General features: G+C 37.6%; 1 protein-coding gene across 1 annotated transcript in view; it reads left to right on the top strand.

Annotated features, from left to right (window-relative positions):
• STK3 (serine/threonine kinase 3) overlaps nucleotides 1–18,786 on the top strand; it is a 99,595-nt gene that overhangs the window by 37,546 nt on the left and 43,263 nt on the right. Inside the window, exons 5-6 of the mRNA XM_010084683.1 lie at nucleotides 864–989; nucleotides 9,868–10,060. Of these exons, the coding sequence (XP_010082985.1) occupies nucleotides 864–989; nucleotides 9,868–10,060 (319 nt within the window). The remainder of the gene's footprint in view (nucleotides 1–863; nucleotides 990–9,867; nucleotides 10,061–18,786) is intronic.

The following is an 18,786-nucleotide window of genomic DNA, read 5'->3' as shown; positions in this document are numbered from 1 at the left end:
GCTGTGTGTGTGTGAGTGGGAATGAAAGTACTGCTTGTGGGAGGAGATTATTGGGGAAAAGGAAAGTAATTGAATTAATATATCAAGTGAGAAGATAGATAATAGGTGTAGGAAACTAGTCTTCATCACTTCTGTTCTTTGGGGAACAGTTCTTAAATATTAAATAATATATTTCTGAGGTGCTTAGAGTTACATTTTGTCTAAATTGTATTCGTATATAATGATGCAAAAAATCAGAATTTTTCTAACAGCAGGTGTTTACTAGACAGCAAAATGGATTTAAATGGTATCGTGCACACGTTGCCTGAAGGGAAGAAGTGATGTTTTAAATGGCCTTGAATTAAAAATTAATCTTCCTACGAAAAGTATTTTTTTGGCTTGTTCCACATTTCAGCATCATAGATCAAGAAATGTTTTATGACATATAAAGAACAGGCTTGTTGAAGTAGGCAGCCATAGCTGCTCTGCTTACAGCCACTAATTTATGCTGTCAGTTTGTTGAGATTAATTAAACTTTTTCAGATATTCAGTTACAGAACTTGTTTTTCCTTGTCAGACAATCACCACTCTATTTACAACTTACTGCATGTTTCCTTTGGACAGTTATATTCTTAACTGTAAAACAGTTGTGTTATGTTTAAATTTCCCAAGGTTTGCTGTTACTAAAAATAGTTAAAGTAAAATCTTACTTATGAAGCAGCTAAGAGGTATTGTATGTTGTGTTAGTGTAGATTTTAATTACTGTGTAATGTAAAATACTATTTATCGCTGAAATCTGTGGTGTTAAATAATACTTGTAATTGCTTCTGAAGCATAACTATTGTAATGATGTTATATAATTTAATGATTTTTTTTTTTCCTAGCATACATTCATTAAGAATGCCAAGCCAGTTTCAATTTTAAGGGACCTGATCACTGAAGCTATGGAAATAAAGGCAAAGCGACATGAGGAACAGCAGAGAGAACTAGAAGAGGAGGAAGAAAATTCAGTGTGTACCTTTTCTTCCTATAACTATCTGTACTTGATAGATAAGTTGCTAGTTTTTCCCTGCTTTCTGTGCTTGTGTTCAAATACTTTTCTTTACCAGATTTCTACCTGGTTTTTAGCCTATGAGGTCTGAGTGTTCCACTCTTATGATGAGTAATGCTGTATGAGCCCGCTTTCAGCACTCAGTTCCATGAGATATCCTAGTAAAAAGTTTTTCTAGGAGGTGGGAAAAGAAACCATGTCAACTTCAGCTGTTCAGACTAACATAGAAAAAACAAACCGAAACAAAACTGTTAAGGTTCCACTTTCACATATGGGCTTCTAGACAAGTGATTTAATTTTCAGTTCAGGGCACTTAGATTTATTTTTTTTTTTTTTTTTTAGAGTCTAATACACAGAATAGTTGTGAAGCACAGTAAGTAGTGATTACAGTATGTTTTGGATCAAGTTGTACCTATGAAGTGATAAACGGTGAGAGGATTTAATTCTTCAGATGATATTGTCAGTGTATGTTTCAGGAGAGAACCAGTTTGTGTGATAAATAGGTTGTGTTTAGAATTGTTTGGCAGTGTTAGGAGCAAGTCAGTTTTCCTGACATTATTACTCTCCGTACATGAGTTACTTTAGGGCAGTCTTATGCAATGCAGCAGTATGTGCTTCAAAGAAGTGTATTACCACACATACAATGATGCTGACTTACAAGTTAAAATTGATTAACTAAAATTAATAAATAATACCAAATGATGTGTGCAGGAGTTGAGAGAGAGAGAGATCCTGGATATTGAACACATAATATATTGCGTTTGGATATAATTATGTAAACCCTTGCAGGTGCATTTAGTGGTTTGCTTCCGTAGCAAGATAAGCTGGCTGCCTCTATGGGTCCGTTCTAATGCAAAGTAAACTTTGTGAAGGATGGACTTAAAGTGACACTGAAGGTAGGCTGAATACAAAGCACAAAAGAGATTAATGCAAACTGTCCCTTAATATTTTAGAGCATGAGACAAGTTTAAGAGTTCAAGTGGGTAGTTACTGAATATCGTTAAAGGGTGGTAGCTGCTTGAACTACACATTCTAACTCTGCTTAACAGGTTATTGTGACTGTTTTTCTTTGGGGAAAACACAGAAAGGTTAATCCTTACAGTCTGTTTGGTTTGCTGTGAGGGAGGTTCAGTAGTAGACTAGGCTACACAAATAGACTATAGTCAAATTCACTGTGGGCTAAGGTAAGTCAGGCTGTCCTGTATTTGCTCCGTACCTATGTGTGCATTTAAGCAACAGTAATTCAGAGGATGCGTTTGCAGTACCGTGGTAAGGTGACTGAGAGTTTACCTGCAGTTGTCCAGCAAAGTGCCAGCTTTGCTCATGGCAGAGAAAATGGATGGTTTTTTAGAAACAGTTGATGTCATTCTTGTAAACTTCAGTGAAGGGAAGGAATAAATCTCTGAGTTTGGGGGAAGTTCCAAATCTAGAGAAAGACTGCATGCAGAGATAAGAAGAATATATGCCACTTGTAAGTGGAGCAAACAAAAGGGAATTGCTGGCTGATGCTGCTGGCAAAGTGGGAAATGGCACTTGTGTGATAATTTCATATTTTTTATCCTGATCATGGACAGATAAATGTGGTTACTCCTAGAGGTTATTCTGGAGAGGTTTTGTGCCTTTTTTCCCTTTAGCTCCCTCAGCTTTATTGAAGGAAGACTATAAGCCACCATGTATGTACTACTACAAAATACCTTGTAATGGGCAAGAGGATGTCCAGGCATTTTTGCTGTAAGCTTTATGTTGAATAGTTAAAAGTTTTGAAAAAGTTTGCAGTTACAAAAAAGATTAAGTAAAAAGGGATTTTTTTTGTTCCTATTTTTAAAAAAATAGTTCTTTTATGCTGTTGAGATGGTTTGATTCCCCAAGTTTTGATATGGTTTATGATTCTAAAAAATAATCTGTGATGAGGTTGTAATAAAGGTGAAATTTTTACTGTTACTTTAAAACTATTAATGGGATATTTGGTAGTAAGTATAAATTTGCTATCAGTAAATATATGCCTTTAATAATTTTGTATTGCTTTGTGAGCCTTGAGTGAAAAAACTTTGGAAATACTTAGCTTTAATAGGAAAAGTAAGGGTACAAATGAGTGAAATGAAGAATACTGATGGTGAGGTGAGGAGGAGGGATCTCCTTGCTGACAAATGCAGTTTGTCAACACTCTGTGTTTGGTAGTGACCTGTGAAGCTTTTGTATTGTCACAGCGCAGAGCTAATCTTGTTTCAAACTGTTTTTAATAACTGTTTGGCTGTAATACAGACTTCCCGTGTCTTGCAACTGGGTTTTAATGTGGTACATCATGGTGAGAAATTACAGATTGATTTGAGAGACGATACCAGCATCTTGCCCAGTTGCAGTCACTAAAGGTTCTGATCAGTTAAAAGCACAAAACCAGCCAAATTAAGAAACAGCAGGGCAAACTGTTGCAGTTTTTTTGTTTAATCAGAGAAATTTTCTGTACCATGTTTCCTGAATGCATGTTATTGGTACACTGCATGCTGGAAGACTCCTGAGCAACATATAGATGTGATTGAGGCCTGACTTAAGCAAAATTCTGGACAGCACATATTTTAATTTTTCAAGTGTACTAGGCAGAGATTGATCAATGGACGCACAAATTATTAAATGGAAACTAGGATACAACCCAGAAGAATAAAATGAAAGCATTGGAATATTTGTTTGTCATTAAAAAAAAAAAAAAAGCCAAACTAACAACAAACCCCCCAAAAAACTCAATTTCAATTCTAAATAATGTTTAATTTCAAAATAAGCTCAAAGATGATGTCTTTCAGTTAATTTGGAACTTTGGGGGAACTGACAGGAAAAACAATAAACCAATTCTTTTTACACTTCTAACGGAGTAGTTATTCTTTCCCTTCTGGAAAGGGAAAACAGAGAATGTTCGTGCCAGTTTGCTACCATAAATGTGCAATGGCATACATACAGAACCCCGAAGAAATACAGGGCTGCTTGTGTGTAGTGTGCAGGAGTACACGGACATACAGTTCCAATGATAATACAGCCTTTGATAAGCCAAGATGCAATTATGCAACAGTTCTAGGAAGAGATAATATGACAGTCCCTATGTTACCCTGTGTAGTAGTAGTGACAGTAAGTCATGCGTTTATTTCTTCATATTTTAATATCTAGAAATGTTTTGAGGTTGTATATGGAATTGGAGTCTCTGTTCAGTCAGAAAGTAATAGCCACCTAACACATAAATTTTGGAAAATAATATGTTAAAAGTGGATTTTCCCCGATAAGGTTGCTGTGAAGTCCTAACTGTAGAAGTGCAACAGCGGACTCAAGCCAGGAGAAATGCATGTTTAATAACACCGAAAAGCAAGAGCAAATATTGATGTTATTGTTAAGTAGAGTCTATCAACGTTAAAGGTCTCTCATGGGCAGTGAATTGAGTCCATATACTATTGAAAAAGAGTGGTTTCAGTTAACGTGTCAGGGGCTTGAATTTATTGATCTAAACCCCCAAGAATTTCCTATGTAAGGCGTGAGCAGTTGTGCTTATTGCTCACTGGTACATGTTTGGGACTCGTCAAGAAGAAAGGTGTAAAATGTTCCAAGTATGGTGTTCCTTTTGTTAGGAAACCAGATTTAACCCTAACAGTTATATTTGAATAAGTTTTTATAGTTTTAATTCTCTCTTAAAGGCATATATATATTGTAATGGGCACTCCGATTAAAAATGACTTACATGACTGAAAGTAGAATGGAGAGGAGTAGGTGGCTTTGGAGAATTAATCAGATGCAAAGATTTCACAGTTTTATACTTAATTTTCAGGATTGATGCAGCTTGTTTTCCTTCAAGTGAGGAAGACTTGTGTCCTAAAATTGATTCTTATTTTTTGTTTTTACCACTTTCCGGGAATATTTTATATTATGGGAAGTTGTCAATTGTAGCATAAATCATTTTTTGCTTTCAAGAGTTCCTATTAGACATCTGTAAATAAATGGCCAAGTTTAATACAGTCATCATGTCAGCATCCTTCCAGAGAGATACTGTATCATTACAAATAGTGCGCTCGGAATTGATTTTATGCCTGTTAGGAGAGCTGCTGGGGTGGTGAGAATGCCTTCTGACAAACTGACGTGTTTTGATAGGTGCTGAGGTAATCGTACAGGTTTTTTTAATTAAGCAAAAATCGAAATCGGTGTATTCTACAGAAGGCTAATCTCAATATCAAAGTTTAGATGTTAGTTTAGGCATTACTAAACATGACCAATCTCTTCTCTGGTGCAGTTCTTGAAGTGTGATGCGGATTGAATGCTGAGCCTGGGCAGCTGTGTGATGGGAATGGAAAGTCACTCGTTGCCTGGCAGCTTGCAGACAACATGTATAAATATTTATTTCTGTGGATCTTTAAAGGAATGAGCTAACAAGCAGCTCTTCCTGTATGTTTTCTTTTACATTTTAGTGTCTCTATTACGTGAGGAACGCTTAATTATCTTAGAGTATTCAAAGCAGGAATTACTATTTCCATACTCCATTTTTGTTTGTCTTAGACACTTACTGGTTGACAACTATCAACACCTTAGCCAATTGTCAATAATCAATTATTCCTATATGTAGGCTTATTTATTCATTCATGCAAAACTTTATTTGGTTAATCATATCTTAAATATGAGAAATTGGCATCTATCTTTTGAGGCCTTAAGAAATAATTGCTATATTTATCCTTTATAGTTTTACAATATTTAGTTATTTTAAAGGAACTAGTGAATCATTTACGTGTGTTTTAAATCTGATAGACTAGGCTGTATTTTTCTGAAGGCTTTTGTATTTCATGCATCTTTCATGTGTTTGTATGTCTATGATGTATCTATGGATCTATATATATATTAACTTTGCATGACAGTGTTAAAACTTTTTTATGGTGTTATTCCTTTTAGCCAAAGAACACTTGACATATGTGCTAATTAAATTTGATAGCAGTCCTTCAGGTGACCTGAAGTTAGAAATACGTAGAGATGACTTTGTTGAGTGAAATAGAGCTACTCAGGGGGCATAAACAGCTTTTTAAAGACCATATTGTTAAAATCCACACCTATTTAGAGCCAGAAAGTGATACAGAAAGAGTAAACATTGATAATTGTGGGCAGCAAGTTGTTGTTACTAGGCATATCAATTAGAAGGAGGAAGAAAACAAGCTTCAATGCTGTTTCATGACATAAGTCTATTGAATTTGATGGGGTTTGAGTGTGTAATGAAAGTTACATCTTTACCTGTTCTGCTGATGAGTCTAAACTTAAATATGTGCTCGGTATTAAGCGTATACTCGGGTTGTAGTTGGGCTTTGTATGTGGTAGGAACTTCTACAAAATCCTTCTTCTTGACCAAACTATATTATGTGTTTATGTAGCTACTACAGTGCTTTTACAAAAAGATAGCTGTGACTACAGCCACATTTTTCAAAGGTGATGATGAGGTGTTAATAGTAAATGAAATGATTTTACAGGATACTAAATTTTGCCAGCATGTAAATCTTCCTTTACTGTATTGGAGCCCAGTTAGCTGTCTCTGGTGCCCTCTAGTGCTCTTCTGTTACATGCACGAACCATAGTTAGGGATTTAAAGGCAAGCTGCAGTATTTACTAGTCTTGTTTAGTTTTTTCTGTATCTGTCTTCATCCCGTTTTTTTCCTGTGAATGTTAAAAATGCAACAGAAAAAATGCATTAATCTTTATCAGCGCAGGTCACTCGCTTCTATCATGGTGGAGACGCGGGTGTGATGTCCAAGGCCGTCTGTTCTGAGAAAGCTTCTCGTGTGATGATAACTTTGACGTTACGATCACATTGTGAAGTCTTAGGTGTTGTTTCCGCTGAAGTCTTTTTGAATCGACTCTCCTGATAATCAAGTCTCTATGATTGCATTTCCATCCATTAGGGCTTAGTTTTGTTAATCTTCTAATTTATTTTGGTAAATAAGGAGATTCAAACAGTTACTCCCATAGGGTTGCAGGCTACTGGCAGTGTTTTACTTGTTCTTGCTCTAATTACACTGTAATGTTGTTCAGTTTCTGTAGTTTATTGTATTTTCTGTAGCATTTCAAGAGATACTAGTGTGCTCTTTCTGTTGCTGTCTGCTGGTGTACCAGAAACCCCTGGCAAATGCAAGCTTGGTGCTTGTTACTTGTACACAAGAGAACAGCAGACAGTTAAATTTCAGAGTTAGTCGGTTTTATTGCTTGATTCTTGGCTCTGTTTTCATAAACAGCATGAGAACATGACACTTCAGCTTTAATACCTTATAATTTTTTCCTGGTTAAAATTAAGAGTGTGTTTGTTTTTATTTAATCAGTGAGTTTAATTTTTATAACAACAGATCATAAGTTCTGCATCAATATTTATGAACTATAAAGCATGAATCAGAATTTGTACGAAGGAGTTGCTTTCATCTTTCGTGTAAATGTGTACTTACGTAACTTGCACCCACTGGATATTTTTATAAAGTTACTTTTTCAGATCCAGCATAGTCTACTGCGTATTAGCTAAGTCTCATATTTGTGAGAAATGCTGGAATGATACTTCTGGAAGCAATCTGGCTTAACCCAGAAAATTCATTATTTTGGGGCATGCATAGGCACGAAAAAAAAACCTTACATTGCGCTCTCTCAGTACATCATTCCTGATCTAGGGCAACCACTATTGATCAAAATTGTCGTGTACTTCACTTTTTGGGACAGCTGTTCTGTTACTCCTGAGCTGGGCTTTTGTGATCCTTAGTCTTCTAGGCACTAGAAGATAACAGTTCACTTTGCCCAGAGACATAAAATATCAGTGTTTTTAATGAAGCAGAAGATAGGAAAACAGTCACTTAGAACTCCATTTCGTACTTGTTTTTATTTTTAGCCATCACTTTTTTTTTTCACTGACTTCTGAAATAAAGGTCCCAGGTCTCGAGACAGTGTTTGTTTCATTTCCGATTTCAATTTTAGTAAGTTTAGGACCATGTATGCTCTGCAAGTGGGTACTAATATTAGTCAAGCAAATCTGTAAATCAAACGTAACCGTGCCTTAAGCTCGGAGATTTGCCTGTATGTTCGAGACGCCCCATTTGTAGCTGTTAACAGGAGAAACAGCAGTACGTCATGGGTCAGGGTTGCATTGCGTTGCAGTACTGAAAGAAGCACTTGGAAATAATCACTTAATTGTTCTGGCACTTTTAAAATGCAACGTAAAAAAGACACTTTTTGGCTTTTCTTTCTGAGTAGCCTTGTTAGGGTAAAATATAACTTGTAAAAACCTCTGGGGGCAGCAAGGACGTGGGAGGTGGGCGTGTGGAAGAGAATTAAAGTTGCCACCAGGAGGAGCAATACTAAAATATTCTTGTTATTTGCTGGCACAGTCCTCTAGTGCTGTAGCTGTTAAACTATCTGTATCTTTGGGAATATTATAATTTTTAAAAGGGTAGGATATTAAATATAGTGTTTTGGAATGCAACTAAAAACCCAGAAAGGACGCAACTGAAGAACTATAGAATATTTTTACAAATTATTATCCGGAAAAGAATGATTCTTTTGGCATCTGAAATTTTAATCACAGATGTAGATCTATATCCTTATTTCACTACGTTATGCTGTTAGCCAGGCTGTCTAAATCAAAATCAGATCTATTTTTGTGTCTCTTAGTTGAGACATAATAGAATAATTTTTGGGAGCTGGTGTCTGTGTATTGCTACTGACTGCGGTTCTCAGTATCTGCTTAGACCAACCATTAGGGAAGCAGGCGTTCAGGCAATGTAGCTGGTGCGTGCGCACGTGTCTGTACTAGAGGCAAATTGTCTGCTGTGTCCGGGAATAATAGGAATGGAAAGGAATGAGTTCAGTAAGAAATAGAAAGTGCCAGACGTTGGAGGGCTTTGGGGCTTGGGTGGGGTTTTTTTGTTTGGTTGGGGTTTTGTTGGTTTCTTTTTGGTTTGGTTGGATAATAGATTTTACTCATAGAAAGTGGGTATAGTCCATCACATTATTCCTGAAATGTTGTGATGTTGTGCATATGATCTAGATCAGAATTCAGAAAAGAGTGGGATTTCCCATTAATGTTTTTAAATATTGGTATGCTGTATACATTTTATAATTCATTAACCGGATTGTCATTAGTTCCCAGTTTCACATTTCTGGCTCATTATTGTCACTGATTCAAAATGGTATTGTATCTCTTCATGATATTGGCCCCCCCACTCACTTAGGACTTAAGTCTCCAGATATTTTTCTACATAGTATCAACAAGTTATTTTGCTCACTCTTGTGACAGAGGTTTTGAAAAAGTAGTAAGTACTTGAAGTAAGTCAAGTTGCTTTTCTGTTTCTGAGGTGGCCTTCCAAAACTATTTTGGAGGATTGTTTAATACCTAAATTGAACAAGGGTCTGTCATCTGGGTGCTGTGCATAATGTAAGATGCAGGGCATGATATTTAGTTAAGGGTGATCAGCACAAATCCTTGGTGATAGTCCGTTGCAAAACAACTAAATCACTTTCTATAGAATGTGGTACTGGTTTTGGAACCCAGGGAGGTATAATGGGTCATGAAAATACTGAGCTACTCAAAAGTGGCTGCTGATGCAAAGTGGGTGCGTGGGCCACATTTCTGGTATATCCACCCTGCTGTACCTCTGTGAGAAAGAAGTAAGTTTTTATTCTTCTTTTTTATGGAACATTATTTTGTGGTCTCTCTTAAAGTTTTAAACCTGGAACCCTAGCAGTACAACTACGTCACGTGAAGATATAAAACTAATGAATAAGCATCTAAATGATTGATTCTTAACTTTGCTTTCTTTTAAATGATCTGCTGCATTCTGACAAATGTTTCTTTATAGGATGAAGATGAGCTGGACTCTCACACCATGGTGAAGACCAGTTCGGAGAGTGCTGGTACCATGAGGGCCACAAGCACGATGAGTGAAGGCGCTCAGACAATGATTGAACACAATAGTACTATGTTAGAATCGGACTTGGGGACCATGGTAATAAATAGCGACGATGATGAAGAAGAAGATGGGACCATGAAAAGTATGTTGTTAATTTACTTTTTTTTTAATAATGTGCTATGTTTTCTCATACTGCCTGAGAACGTTGTGGCATCAGTGGCTTTTAAGCATCATGTGCTGTGGTTAAAATAGGAGAGGGGTATTTGTGTCTCTAAGTGCTCTTTATAGTTATAGCCTTCTGTGAATTCCTGCTACTGCTTGTCTCTTGCTTTTTGCCTCCTGACTCACATGCATTTGGACCAGTTCCTTGGAGCTCAACTGAAGTGATGTGCTTATATGAGGAGCTGCTGCTTCAGTGTTAGCGGTCCTGGGAACTCATGGCTCGCCATGGGTTCAGCAATCAGAACACATCTTGCTGCAAAATGGTTTTGTAACTCATGATCAATTAGCAAATTTCTATTTTATGACTTAGTTGAACATATGTTGGAATGTAATTCAGTAATGCTTGATTTAAGGCAATGATCAAAAGATCATTGAAACATAAGTAAAAAGTCCAAATGGACTTCATTAGCTTGTGAGGGAGTACATAACAGAGAAAAAAAATGCAGGTATTTTTAAGTGTAAAATTATAAGTTACACTGAAATGTGCATAAATACACATGTGTTAAATAGTTAATTTATGTACCTATATATTGATGTGCTCATTATTTGGCTGAAGACTACTGCAGAATGAGGCCCCCTGAATTTAATGGAGTTATTTACTGGAATGGGCAGCATCAATCGATTAATCTAACCGGAGCTGTAGGTGCCTGATTTCATGAGACACAATGTAATGTTTAACTCCAGGCAGTTGGGGTGGGGGGAAGTAATAACTAAAGATAATGTCTCAAGAGTGGAAATTAGTGCCAAATAAATAAATAAATTTGAGTGCTTTATAGCAAACAAAGTTGCATTTGCACCTATACACCTTCATGTAATCTGTGCAAGATTAGTTGGAGGTGCAAAGCAGGAGTATGTTTTCTTTGCGGTTTAATGTATAGCAGATTGGAAAGGAGGAGTTTTGTTGAGGGCTTTTTGTTGGTTTGGGTTTTTTCTGGTGTTTACAGTAATAAGATAGCAAACATACCTGTTGATTAGTGATTCGTTTAAGTACGATGATTTGCCTCATGGCAACACTCGGTATGTACTTTATTTTCATGCTGAAACAAAATATTGCTTATTAAACTGTGAGGCTAGTGGAGGGTTGGTACAAGCAATCGCAAACTCATCAATTTCAACAAGTTAAGGAAAAGATGAGTAATGCAAAGAAAAGACATTACAAGCAAATTCGGAGTAAAGGATAATAAAGTAATACTTGGGGTGGAAATACTATGAAGTGGGGTTTTGTGTGACCTTTCCAGTCACTTCACGTTTAGTAATTATCCATGTAGCTTTTATATGTGCTGAGAAGGAATACCTGTTTAGTATTAGCTATTAGTACACCAAACAGATCAAAAAAAGCGTTACTAGATTTGCACTGCAATCTTTTATCCATGTCCTGTTTGTCTGCTGTGTTGCTGGAGACGTTGTTTTTAAAATTTGCTGTCGTTTTCCATTTTCAATTGATTCCAGTAACAATCTGTAGTTAGGGAATTACCTTTCTACACTTTAGCATTTAATCAGTATAATTCTTAAACCCATTCTTCCTTCTTGTCAAGTAAGAATATATAACCTTTGGGACTGCAGGTTTCCTTCCCCTGCCTCCCCCAGGTGACTGTCTTGAGACCTGTAAATCCAGTGAAGGAAAGCCAGCAAACTGGAGGGAGCCTGATGGCAAGCGATGGTTTCATCGTTAAGCTGGCAAGTGACGGGTTTGGTTCCAGCAGTTACTTGCAGAACTTTCTTGTGTTTTTGAATTAGACACCCATTGATTATAAGCTAGAAATAATTCAAGAATGGGACCTCCCCATCTCTCAGCTGAAAATAAATATAAATCGTGTCTACTGTAGCTGGTCCTCCTCTGGTTCTGTGATTTATGTGCTATTGGCTGAAGCAGGAGCAATAGCAAGTGTCCTAAATAAATGTCACCGGGAAGGGACACAGAAATCCTTACTGTCACTGAGAGGTAGGCACAGATTTTATGCTTCTTTGTGCTGGACAAAGACACAAACTTTTGGAGACTGGTTGCTTTTTACAATGTACCTTTGTAGGCAGGGTGGGCACTTTCTAGCTGCTTGTGTGATTTGCTTGTAATAAATCAGAACAGGTAGCTTAAAAGTGCTCTTTGATCCTTCTGAATAACAGAACATTGCAAGCAAGAAGCTTGAGAAGTAAACTAAGCTAACTAGGGAAGAGGAATTAATTTCCTTCCTAGAGACACAAAATATTTATGACAAACTAGTTTGTTTTTTTTTTAAATTGTTCTTGTGTTTAGTTTCACGTTTTGTTTCCTTCTTTTTGTTTCCCTGCCCAAGGACAAAATAAGAAACAATAATAAGTTTTTATTTATAAGTGCCCATGCTTAGAGGCCTCTGGGAGTCATGACAGAAAATAACTGAAAACATATTTTTTTCACAAATAGGGAATTGTGCCCAGATAAAATTGGGATTTGGAACAAAAAGAGGCCTGTCATCCTACCCCAACATACAATACACAGCCTAGCAATAAACAACATTTGTGCCTTCTTGCTTGGTATGCCTGTGCATGCTCTGAGCATAGACTGTGCAGTGTGTGCCTCAGAGGAGGGAAGAAAATGCAGAATACAGAGAGGTGGGAGGACAGAGCTTAACTGTAGGAGGTTTATTGTGGAGTGGAAGAAAAAGTGGGATTGATGTAAGGTAGCACAACTTTTCTCCAGTTGCTTGGGTTGTACTTAGTTTCATATAGAAGATTTTCCGTATCTCGGCTCAGAGACCAGTATTCAGACCAGCTTACTTTCATTCCATTTGTGGCTTTTCAGCAAGGCTTGGTGTTAGGGCTTTCTGGTTCACTAAGAGTATTTCTGATTGTTCTCCTTTCTCCTCTTTGTTACCTATCCCCTCTACACCCCCCCCCTTTTTTTTTTTAACCTGTTAAATTTATATTTGCTGTCTGCTTTGAGCTGGCACACAGGTTGCCTTTTCTTGCCATTTGGACTTGTTCTGGGTTTCTAAGTGTTGCTTCAAACTCCCATGAAGCTTCTGGATAGTTCATGGTTGGTACTGAATATATTAAAAGAAGAGCACAGTGAATTAATGAAGTGGCATTTGACAGAGAGAATATAGAAAAGTGGTCAGATTTTGTTTGATTAGTATTTGCCCTGTAAGACATGAAAAGTTTCGGGTTTAGTCAGTATACTTCTTAAACATTTTTCTTTCTTATCAAATAGAAGATTCCTTCCCCTGCCTCCTCCCCCATAGGTGACTGTTTTGAGACACCAGCAAAGGAAAGCCAGCAAACTGGAGGTAGCCTGGTGGTTTCATCATTAAGCTGGCGAGCAACAGGTTTGGTTCCAGCACTTGCTTGCTGAACTTATGGCATCCTTGGTTACAGTGGGACACGCACCATCCTGTAGAACCTACATTTTGAAAGGAGAATTCCTGAGTTGTTTTTACTTATTTATTATTTTGTGGTGATTTCGGTCCATCCAGTGTAAGAGATTGTGCCATGCTATAAATCAGTCTCCTCTGTCATAGGAGGTGGAGGCTTGGGTAGCTCTGGAGTGATGCTTCGTAACTCTTTAGGCCTAAGTCCTACAGCTGGTTTTTCAAATGAAAAGCAAAAGCTGTTGATATGTGTTGTATAACAACCTCTGACCCAGGTCCTATAGGAATTCAGCACGGAAGCTTAATTATGGGCTGGTTTCAGTGGTGCTGTACCGTGGATGTATTTCATGTTCAAGCATATTTACTGTGCCCATGTTAAGATGATTTGCTTGATGCCATATGCAGGTGTATTAGCACTTTAGTCCTGAATATATAGAAAGAGATGGTAGGTGTTTCCAAGACTATACCAGTTCTCAAGCCCTCTCCTGTGGTTGGTAATAAATTTGTTAATTTATACCACTAGTATTATCTTTTACGAATGTGATTTCTTTTTTTCAAAGAAAAACATCATGTTGGCAATTCTGCTTCAAGAGCTGTTGCAAAATGCTAGCTTAACATGGATTTGCTTTGTTTTGCTGGAAGCAGAGATAAAGTATAACTCAGCTGGAATGAACAAATGGGTTTATAATAGTAGTGTCATTGAGTATTTTTTTCTTCTTCAGAAGGTGGAAAAATAGAACAAAAGTTTTACAAGTCTCATTCTCAGGAGGCAGAGCAGTGTTTTGTACAGGAAACTCTTTTCCCCATTAAAAAGTCTTTAAGCTTGGGTTCGTAGTATTTCAAAATTCTGTGAAGGCTTCAGCTGGTAGAAAAATGTGATTTTTCCATTTACACACCGATTGCAATGATTTCAGATAAATAGGTATACGTAAACCAAACACAATACTGTATGAGGCCTGCATGTGAATGAAGACTTGGGTGCAGAAGTCACTGGGATCTTCAACCTTATAATATTCAAAGCTCCTGTCTCCCATTTCCCAGGGGAATTACTGCTGCTGTGTTGCAGGCCACCTTGTGTGGTGAGAAAGCAGCGGTAGGAATGTATGAAGCCTGAGTTGTATATGTTGTTTTATAAGCCTTTGTAGTCCAAAGAAGGCTCAAAGCTGACTGAAATAGAGCTGCTCCCTCTAACAGTGACAAAGCAATGTATTTTGAGGGAATGAAGATACCAACAGGGTCTTTGCAGAAGCACTGCAGACAGGAGAGCCTGATCCCCTAACGTCACCAAAGAGGCAGCAGCTGGAAATGTTCTTCAGTGAAGTGGCAGATGGAGATCCCCAGGATGGGGAAGGCTGTGAAAGCTTCTGGCTTTTGGCAAAAGGAGGAAAGCTTTTCTCTGTAGATTTGCAGCTGTGGAAGAGCTCCAGTGCCCTGGTAGTAACAGGGAGAGAAGATTTCCTAGAGGAAATTGTAAAAAGAACCCAAACAAAATACCACCACCACCCCCTGTCTTCAGTGAAGTGGCAGATGGAGATCCCCAGGATGGGGAAGGCTGTGAAAGCTTCTGGCTTTTGGCAAAAGGAGGAAAGCTTTTCTCTGTAGATTTGCAGCTGTGGAAGAGCTCCAGTGCCCTGGTAGTAACAGGGAGAGAAGATTTCCTAGAGGAAATTGTAAAAAGAACCCAAACAAAATACCACCACCACCCCCTGTCCTCTTTGGGAAGAGCTCCAGTGCCCTGGTAGTAACAGCGAGAGATTTCCTAGAGGAGACTGTAAAAAAACCCCAAACAAAATACCACCACCACCCCCTATCCTCTTTGAGGATCAGAGACTGCTGTGGAGAGATGGGTTCCACCTGACAAAGTAAGGCAAGCATGCTTTTTGCCCCAGAGTTAGCCAGACCACCATGGGGGAGTGGGTTCCACCTGACAAAGTAAGGCAAGCACGCTTTTTGCCAAGAAGCTGCCCCTGAGTTAGCCAGACCACCATGGGGGAACATTGATGTGGCTCAGACTGACACACAGTATAGGAACTTAACAACTGGCAACAGAGCTTTTAAACAGATTTAAAAACAATTAACTATTAATATAGTACTCTTCTGTTGGAAATACATCACTACAAAAGCATTTTTTCTTTATAGATGACGTCAGCTGAATTTGATCAAAACATTCATTAGAATGGAATGTACATTCCTTCTTATTTTGAAATGTGTTGCTTTAGCTATGACATGTTTTTGAAACAGTGTAATAGAGTTGATGGTATGTTATGTCATTGCCTCATTCTTTTTGTCCAGCATACTTTTTGGAAAAAATTCTCTTATGTGGCTGTTTGGGGACATACCCATTGGCTGTATTCCTGTCGGGTATTGCTGGGGTAGAACATACATTTTCAATCTCCATGGTGGTCTCTGTGTTCCATGGAGTGCTGGTTTTGTTGTGACTTTCTTCCTAAAGCCATCTTGAAGTCCTGGAGTGGGCAAGTATAGGGATGATAAAAGAGACTGATGTTCTTGAATGTTGAAACTAAGAGCAAACTAAAATGAGAACAACTGGAAAATCCAAATCCTTCTAGAACAGAAGTGTCTGTTGCACAACAGGTTTTTAGGGCAAATGTGGAGTGATACTGATTGTGCTGCAGATTTTTATTTTTTGGTGGCAACTGTATAGTTTGTGTAAAAAGTAACTTACCGGATAGTTGGGTGAATTAATTGTCCTTAAATTAGAAAAAGTGCCTTCAGACCAGAACAATCTTCTAATAACCTTGTATTTTGCAAAAAAAAAGTGCCACCTACATCTGTTTACTCTGGTACAAAGAGCCTGAGTGTTTTCTAAAGTCAATATGAAAGAGGTAGGAACCTTCACAGGGCCTCTAAGCTAGTAGGTGTCAACCTATCCCATCTTCCACAAAATACTAACTAAACTTGTTTGTGTTAAGTTAGAGATCTAAAAAAGAGTCTCTTTTTTCATTTAGTTATTTGTAAAAATAAAAGCAGCTGTTGTTCTTTTAAATGCATTAACTAACTGTATACTAAATTAGAATCAGAAGTGAGTTCTAAATTCTTATTTATCAAAACAAATAGAACAAGTTCTCAAAGTGTAAGAGAAATGTGCTTTGCTGATTTTGCTGTAATTTCAGGCCTGTTGAGCCACGTTCTGTAATATGCGTTTGATAGCAAGGAGTTTGGAGGGGTTGGTTTGTTTTACTTATGTAGGCAGTCTTCTATTGCATGTATAAGGAAGATATTTATAAATAGCTCTAAAACTTAAGAGCACTGCTTGGAAAATATTTAGTATTTTCAGTTACATGAGAGGAGGGAGAGTATCTTACCTGTAATTGGCCAACATTTTGGTACTTTAGGGTTTCTAACAGAGACACTGGTAATCTTCCTGTTTATAAGTATGTCTCAAGGATGAAACATAAGTACAACCATCTCAGCAGAAGAGAAATATTGGTTGTGAAGGGTCGGCAATGTGATGTCCTATCTTTTGGGTACAAATAGTTCAGGGTTGTTGGGAGCAATCAACAAGTAATAAGAAGTTTGTATGAAGAAAATGCACTGTATTTCTGTTTCTAATTCCACTCCCTTTACTCTTCTACCTTCTCTTTGAACTGTTTTCTAAATTTATGCTTGGCTAAAGTTTAGATTCTCCCATTTTTTCTCTTTAGTGCTTATTTCTGTAGTTATTTGGCATCCTTGCTGTTTACTTCTCTTTGAGTCCCAGACTCAAGAGATCCAGAAACCTCATTCAGGTGATCTTGAGTTCAGTGGGGGCAAACTTGGGAGATTCTGGAGAAGAGATACCTGCTGTGTGGTCTGTTAGATTCAACCTGGAGTTTAGTTCACTGAATGTTTTTCTATGGTTGTAGTCGTCATTAATTAAAAGATGGTGAGTAGAGTTAGCTATGGTCTGGGATTAGAAAAGAGTGTGGCAACACCCGAGAGAAAAACAGCTAAAAAACTGTGGGAAGGTGTGTATGGAAACATGGCAGATTGAATGGAGGAATTGTCATGGATCTGAACAGAAGCAGCTGGAGTCAAGTGCAGTAAAGCCTAGAGCATAAGCAAGGCAGTAGAATTCCACGTTCAGAAAACCAGAAGAAATCTGACTAGAATAGAATGATGTAGAAAAAGAGAAAGAAAAGAACAAGTCATAAAAGATGGCAGTACAAAAGCAAGCGTTAATGAAAAAAATAGGCTACCAGTAGCCATGCAGCAAAATTAGGATGAATTCAGAAAATCATGAGGCAGAAGGAATGGGTTACCACAGGAAGAGATGATGAAATAAGAGGTGAAAGACGAAGAGACCAAAAAGAGCCCACTTAGTGAATTAATAAAAACAAACACAAAGCCAGATATGAAGAGCATTAAGTCCTAGTGATCATGTTAAGCACAAGCTCAAAAGCTGTTTCTAGTGGTTATCCATTTCACTTGTTAAGTAGTTCAAATAAAAATTCCTAATTATTTTATTATGTTTATAATTAAAAAGTGTAGTTCTCCATCGTTGTTTTGTTTTGGTTTTGTTTTAGCTTGGCTGTTTATATTTCTTGTCCTGCTTCATATTTTACTTGTGGAACTGTATTTCACATTTCACTATGCAGCATGTGTTACACTGCAGGCAACTACATGTTTCGTGAGTCAGTGCTATACAGAATATAGTCTCTGAGGTGACGGTTATGTAGAAATACTAAAGCATTTCTTATGTTTTATTTATTGTTCTACTTAGTAAAGAACTTGCTTTGAAATCCTACAAATGACAGCAAATTTCAGTCATTCAGGGTTGTAGATAATTTTTTTTTTACATTTCATTTCATGAGAAGGATAACATGTGTTCGTGTTTATCTCAATCTGCTTCGTAAAGTTTCTGTAGTGGTGTAGATGAAGACCAAAGCCCCCAGGGTCTCCACACCATGGAGACAGCGTGCTTTGCAGCCACCTGGAGAGTGGGATCCCAGAATTTGTTGAGAATCCTCATTGGCAGTGAATCTAGTTAAGCAGGGTCTAGACACAGTTTGTATGGTTGGTTTTTGCAAGTTCTTTTTCTAAATAACTTTTAAATCTTGCCTTTGGTGAAACTGAAGGAACTCTGTTGCTTTCCTACAAGTGTCTGTGGACCAGACCTTGATGTTAGGGGCATTCAGCACCCAAAGGGGGTTAGCTTAGCACCTCGTGGTGTTCAGCCTCTAGAACAACAAATAGATAGTGCAGGAAGTAACTTTTAATATTATTTCCATGTGCAACTCTGAAATGTCTTGAGCATTTCTCCGCATTGTATCTTGCTACAAAAATATCATTCTTCGGCTATGAG

This window comes from Pterocles gutturalis, unplaced genomic scaffold, assembly GCF_000699245.1.
Source record: "Pterocles gutturalis isolate BGI_N339 unplaced genomic scaffold, ASM69924v1 scaffold4965, whole genome shotgun sequence".
Lineage (NCBI taxonomy): Eukaryota > Metazoa > Chordata > Aves > Pterocliformes > Pteroclidae > Pterocles > Pterocles gutturalis.
Note: the sequence above shows the minus strand (reverse complement) of the source record. Positions and strands in the feature narration are given on the sequence as shown.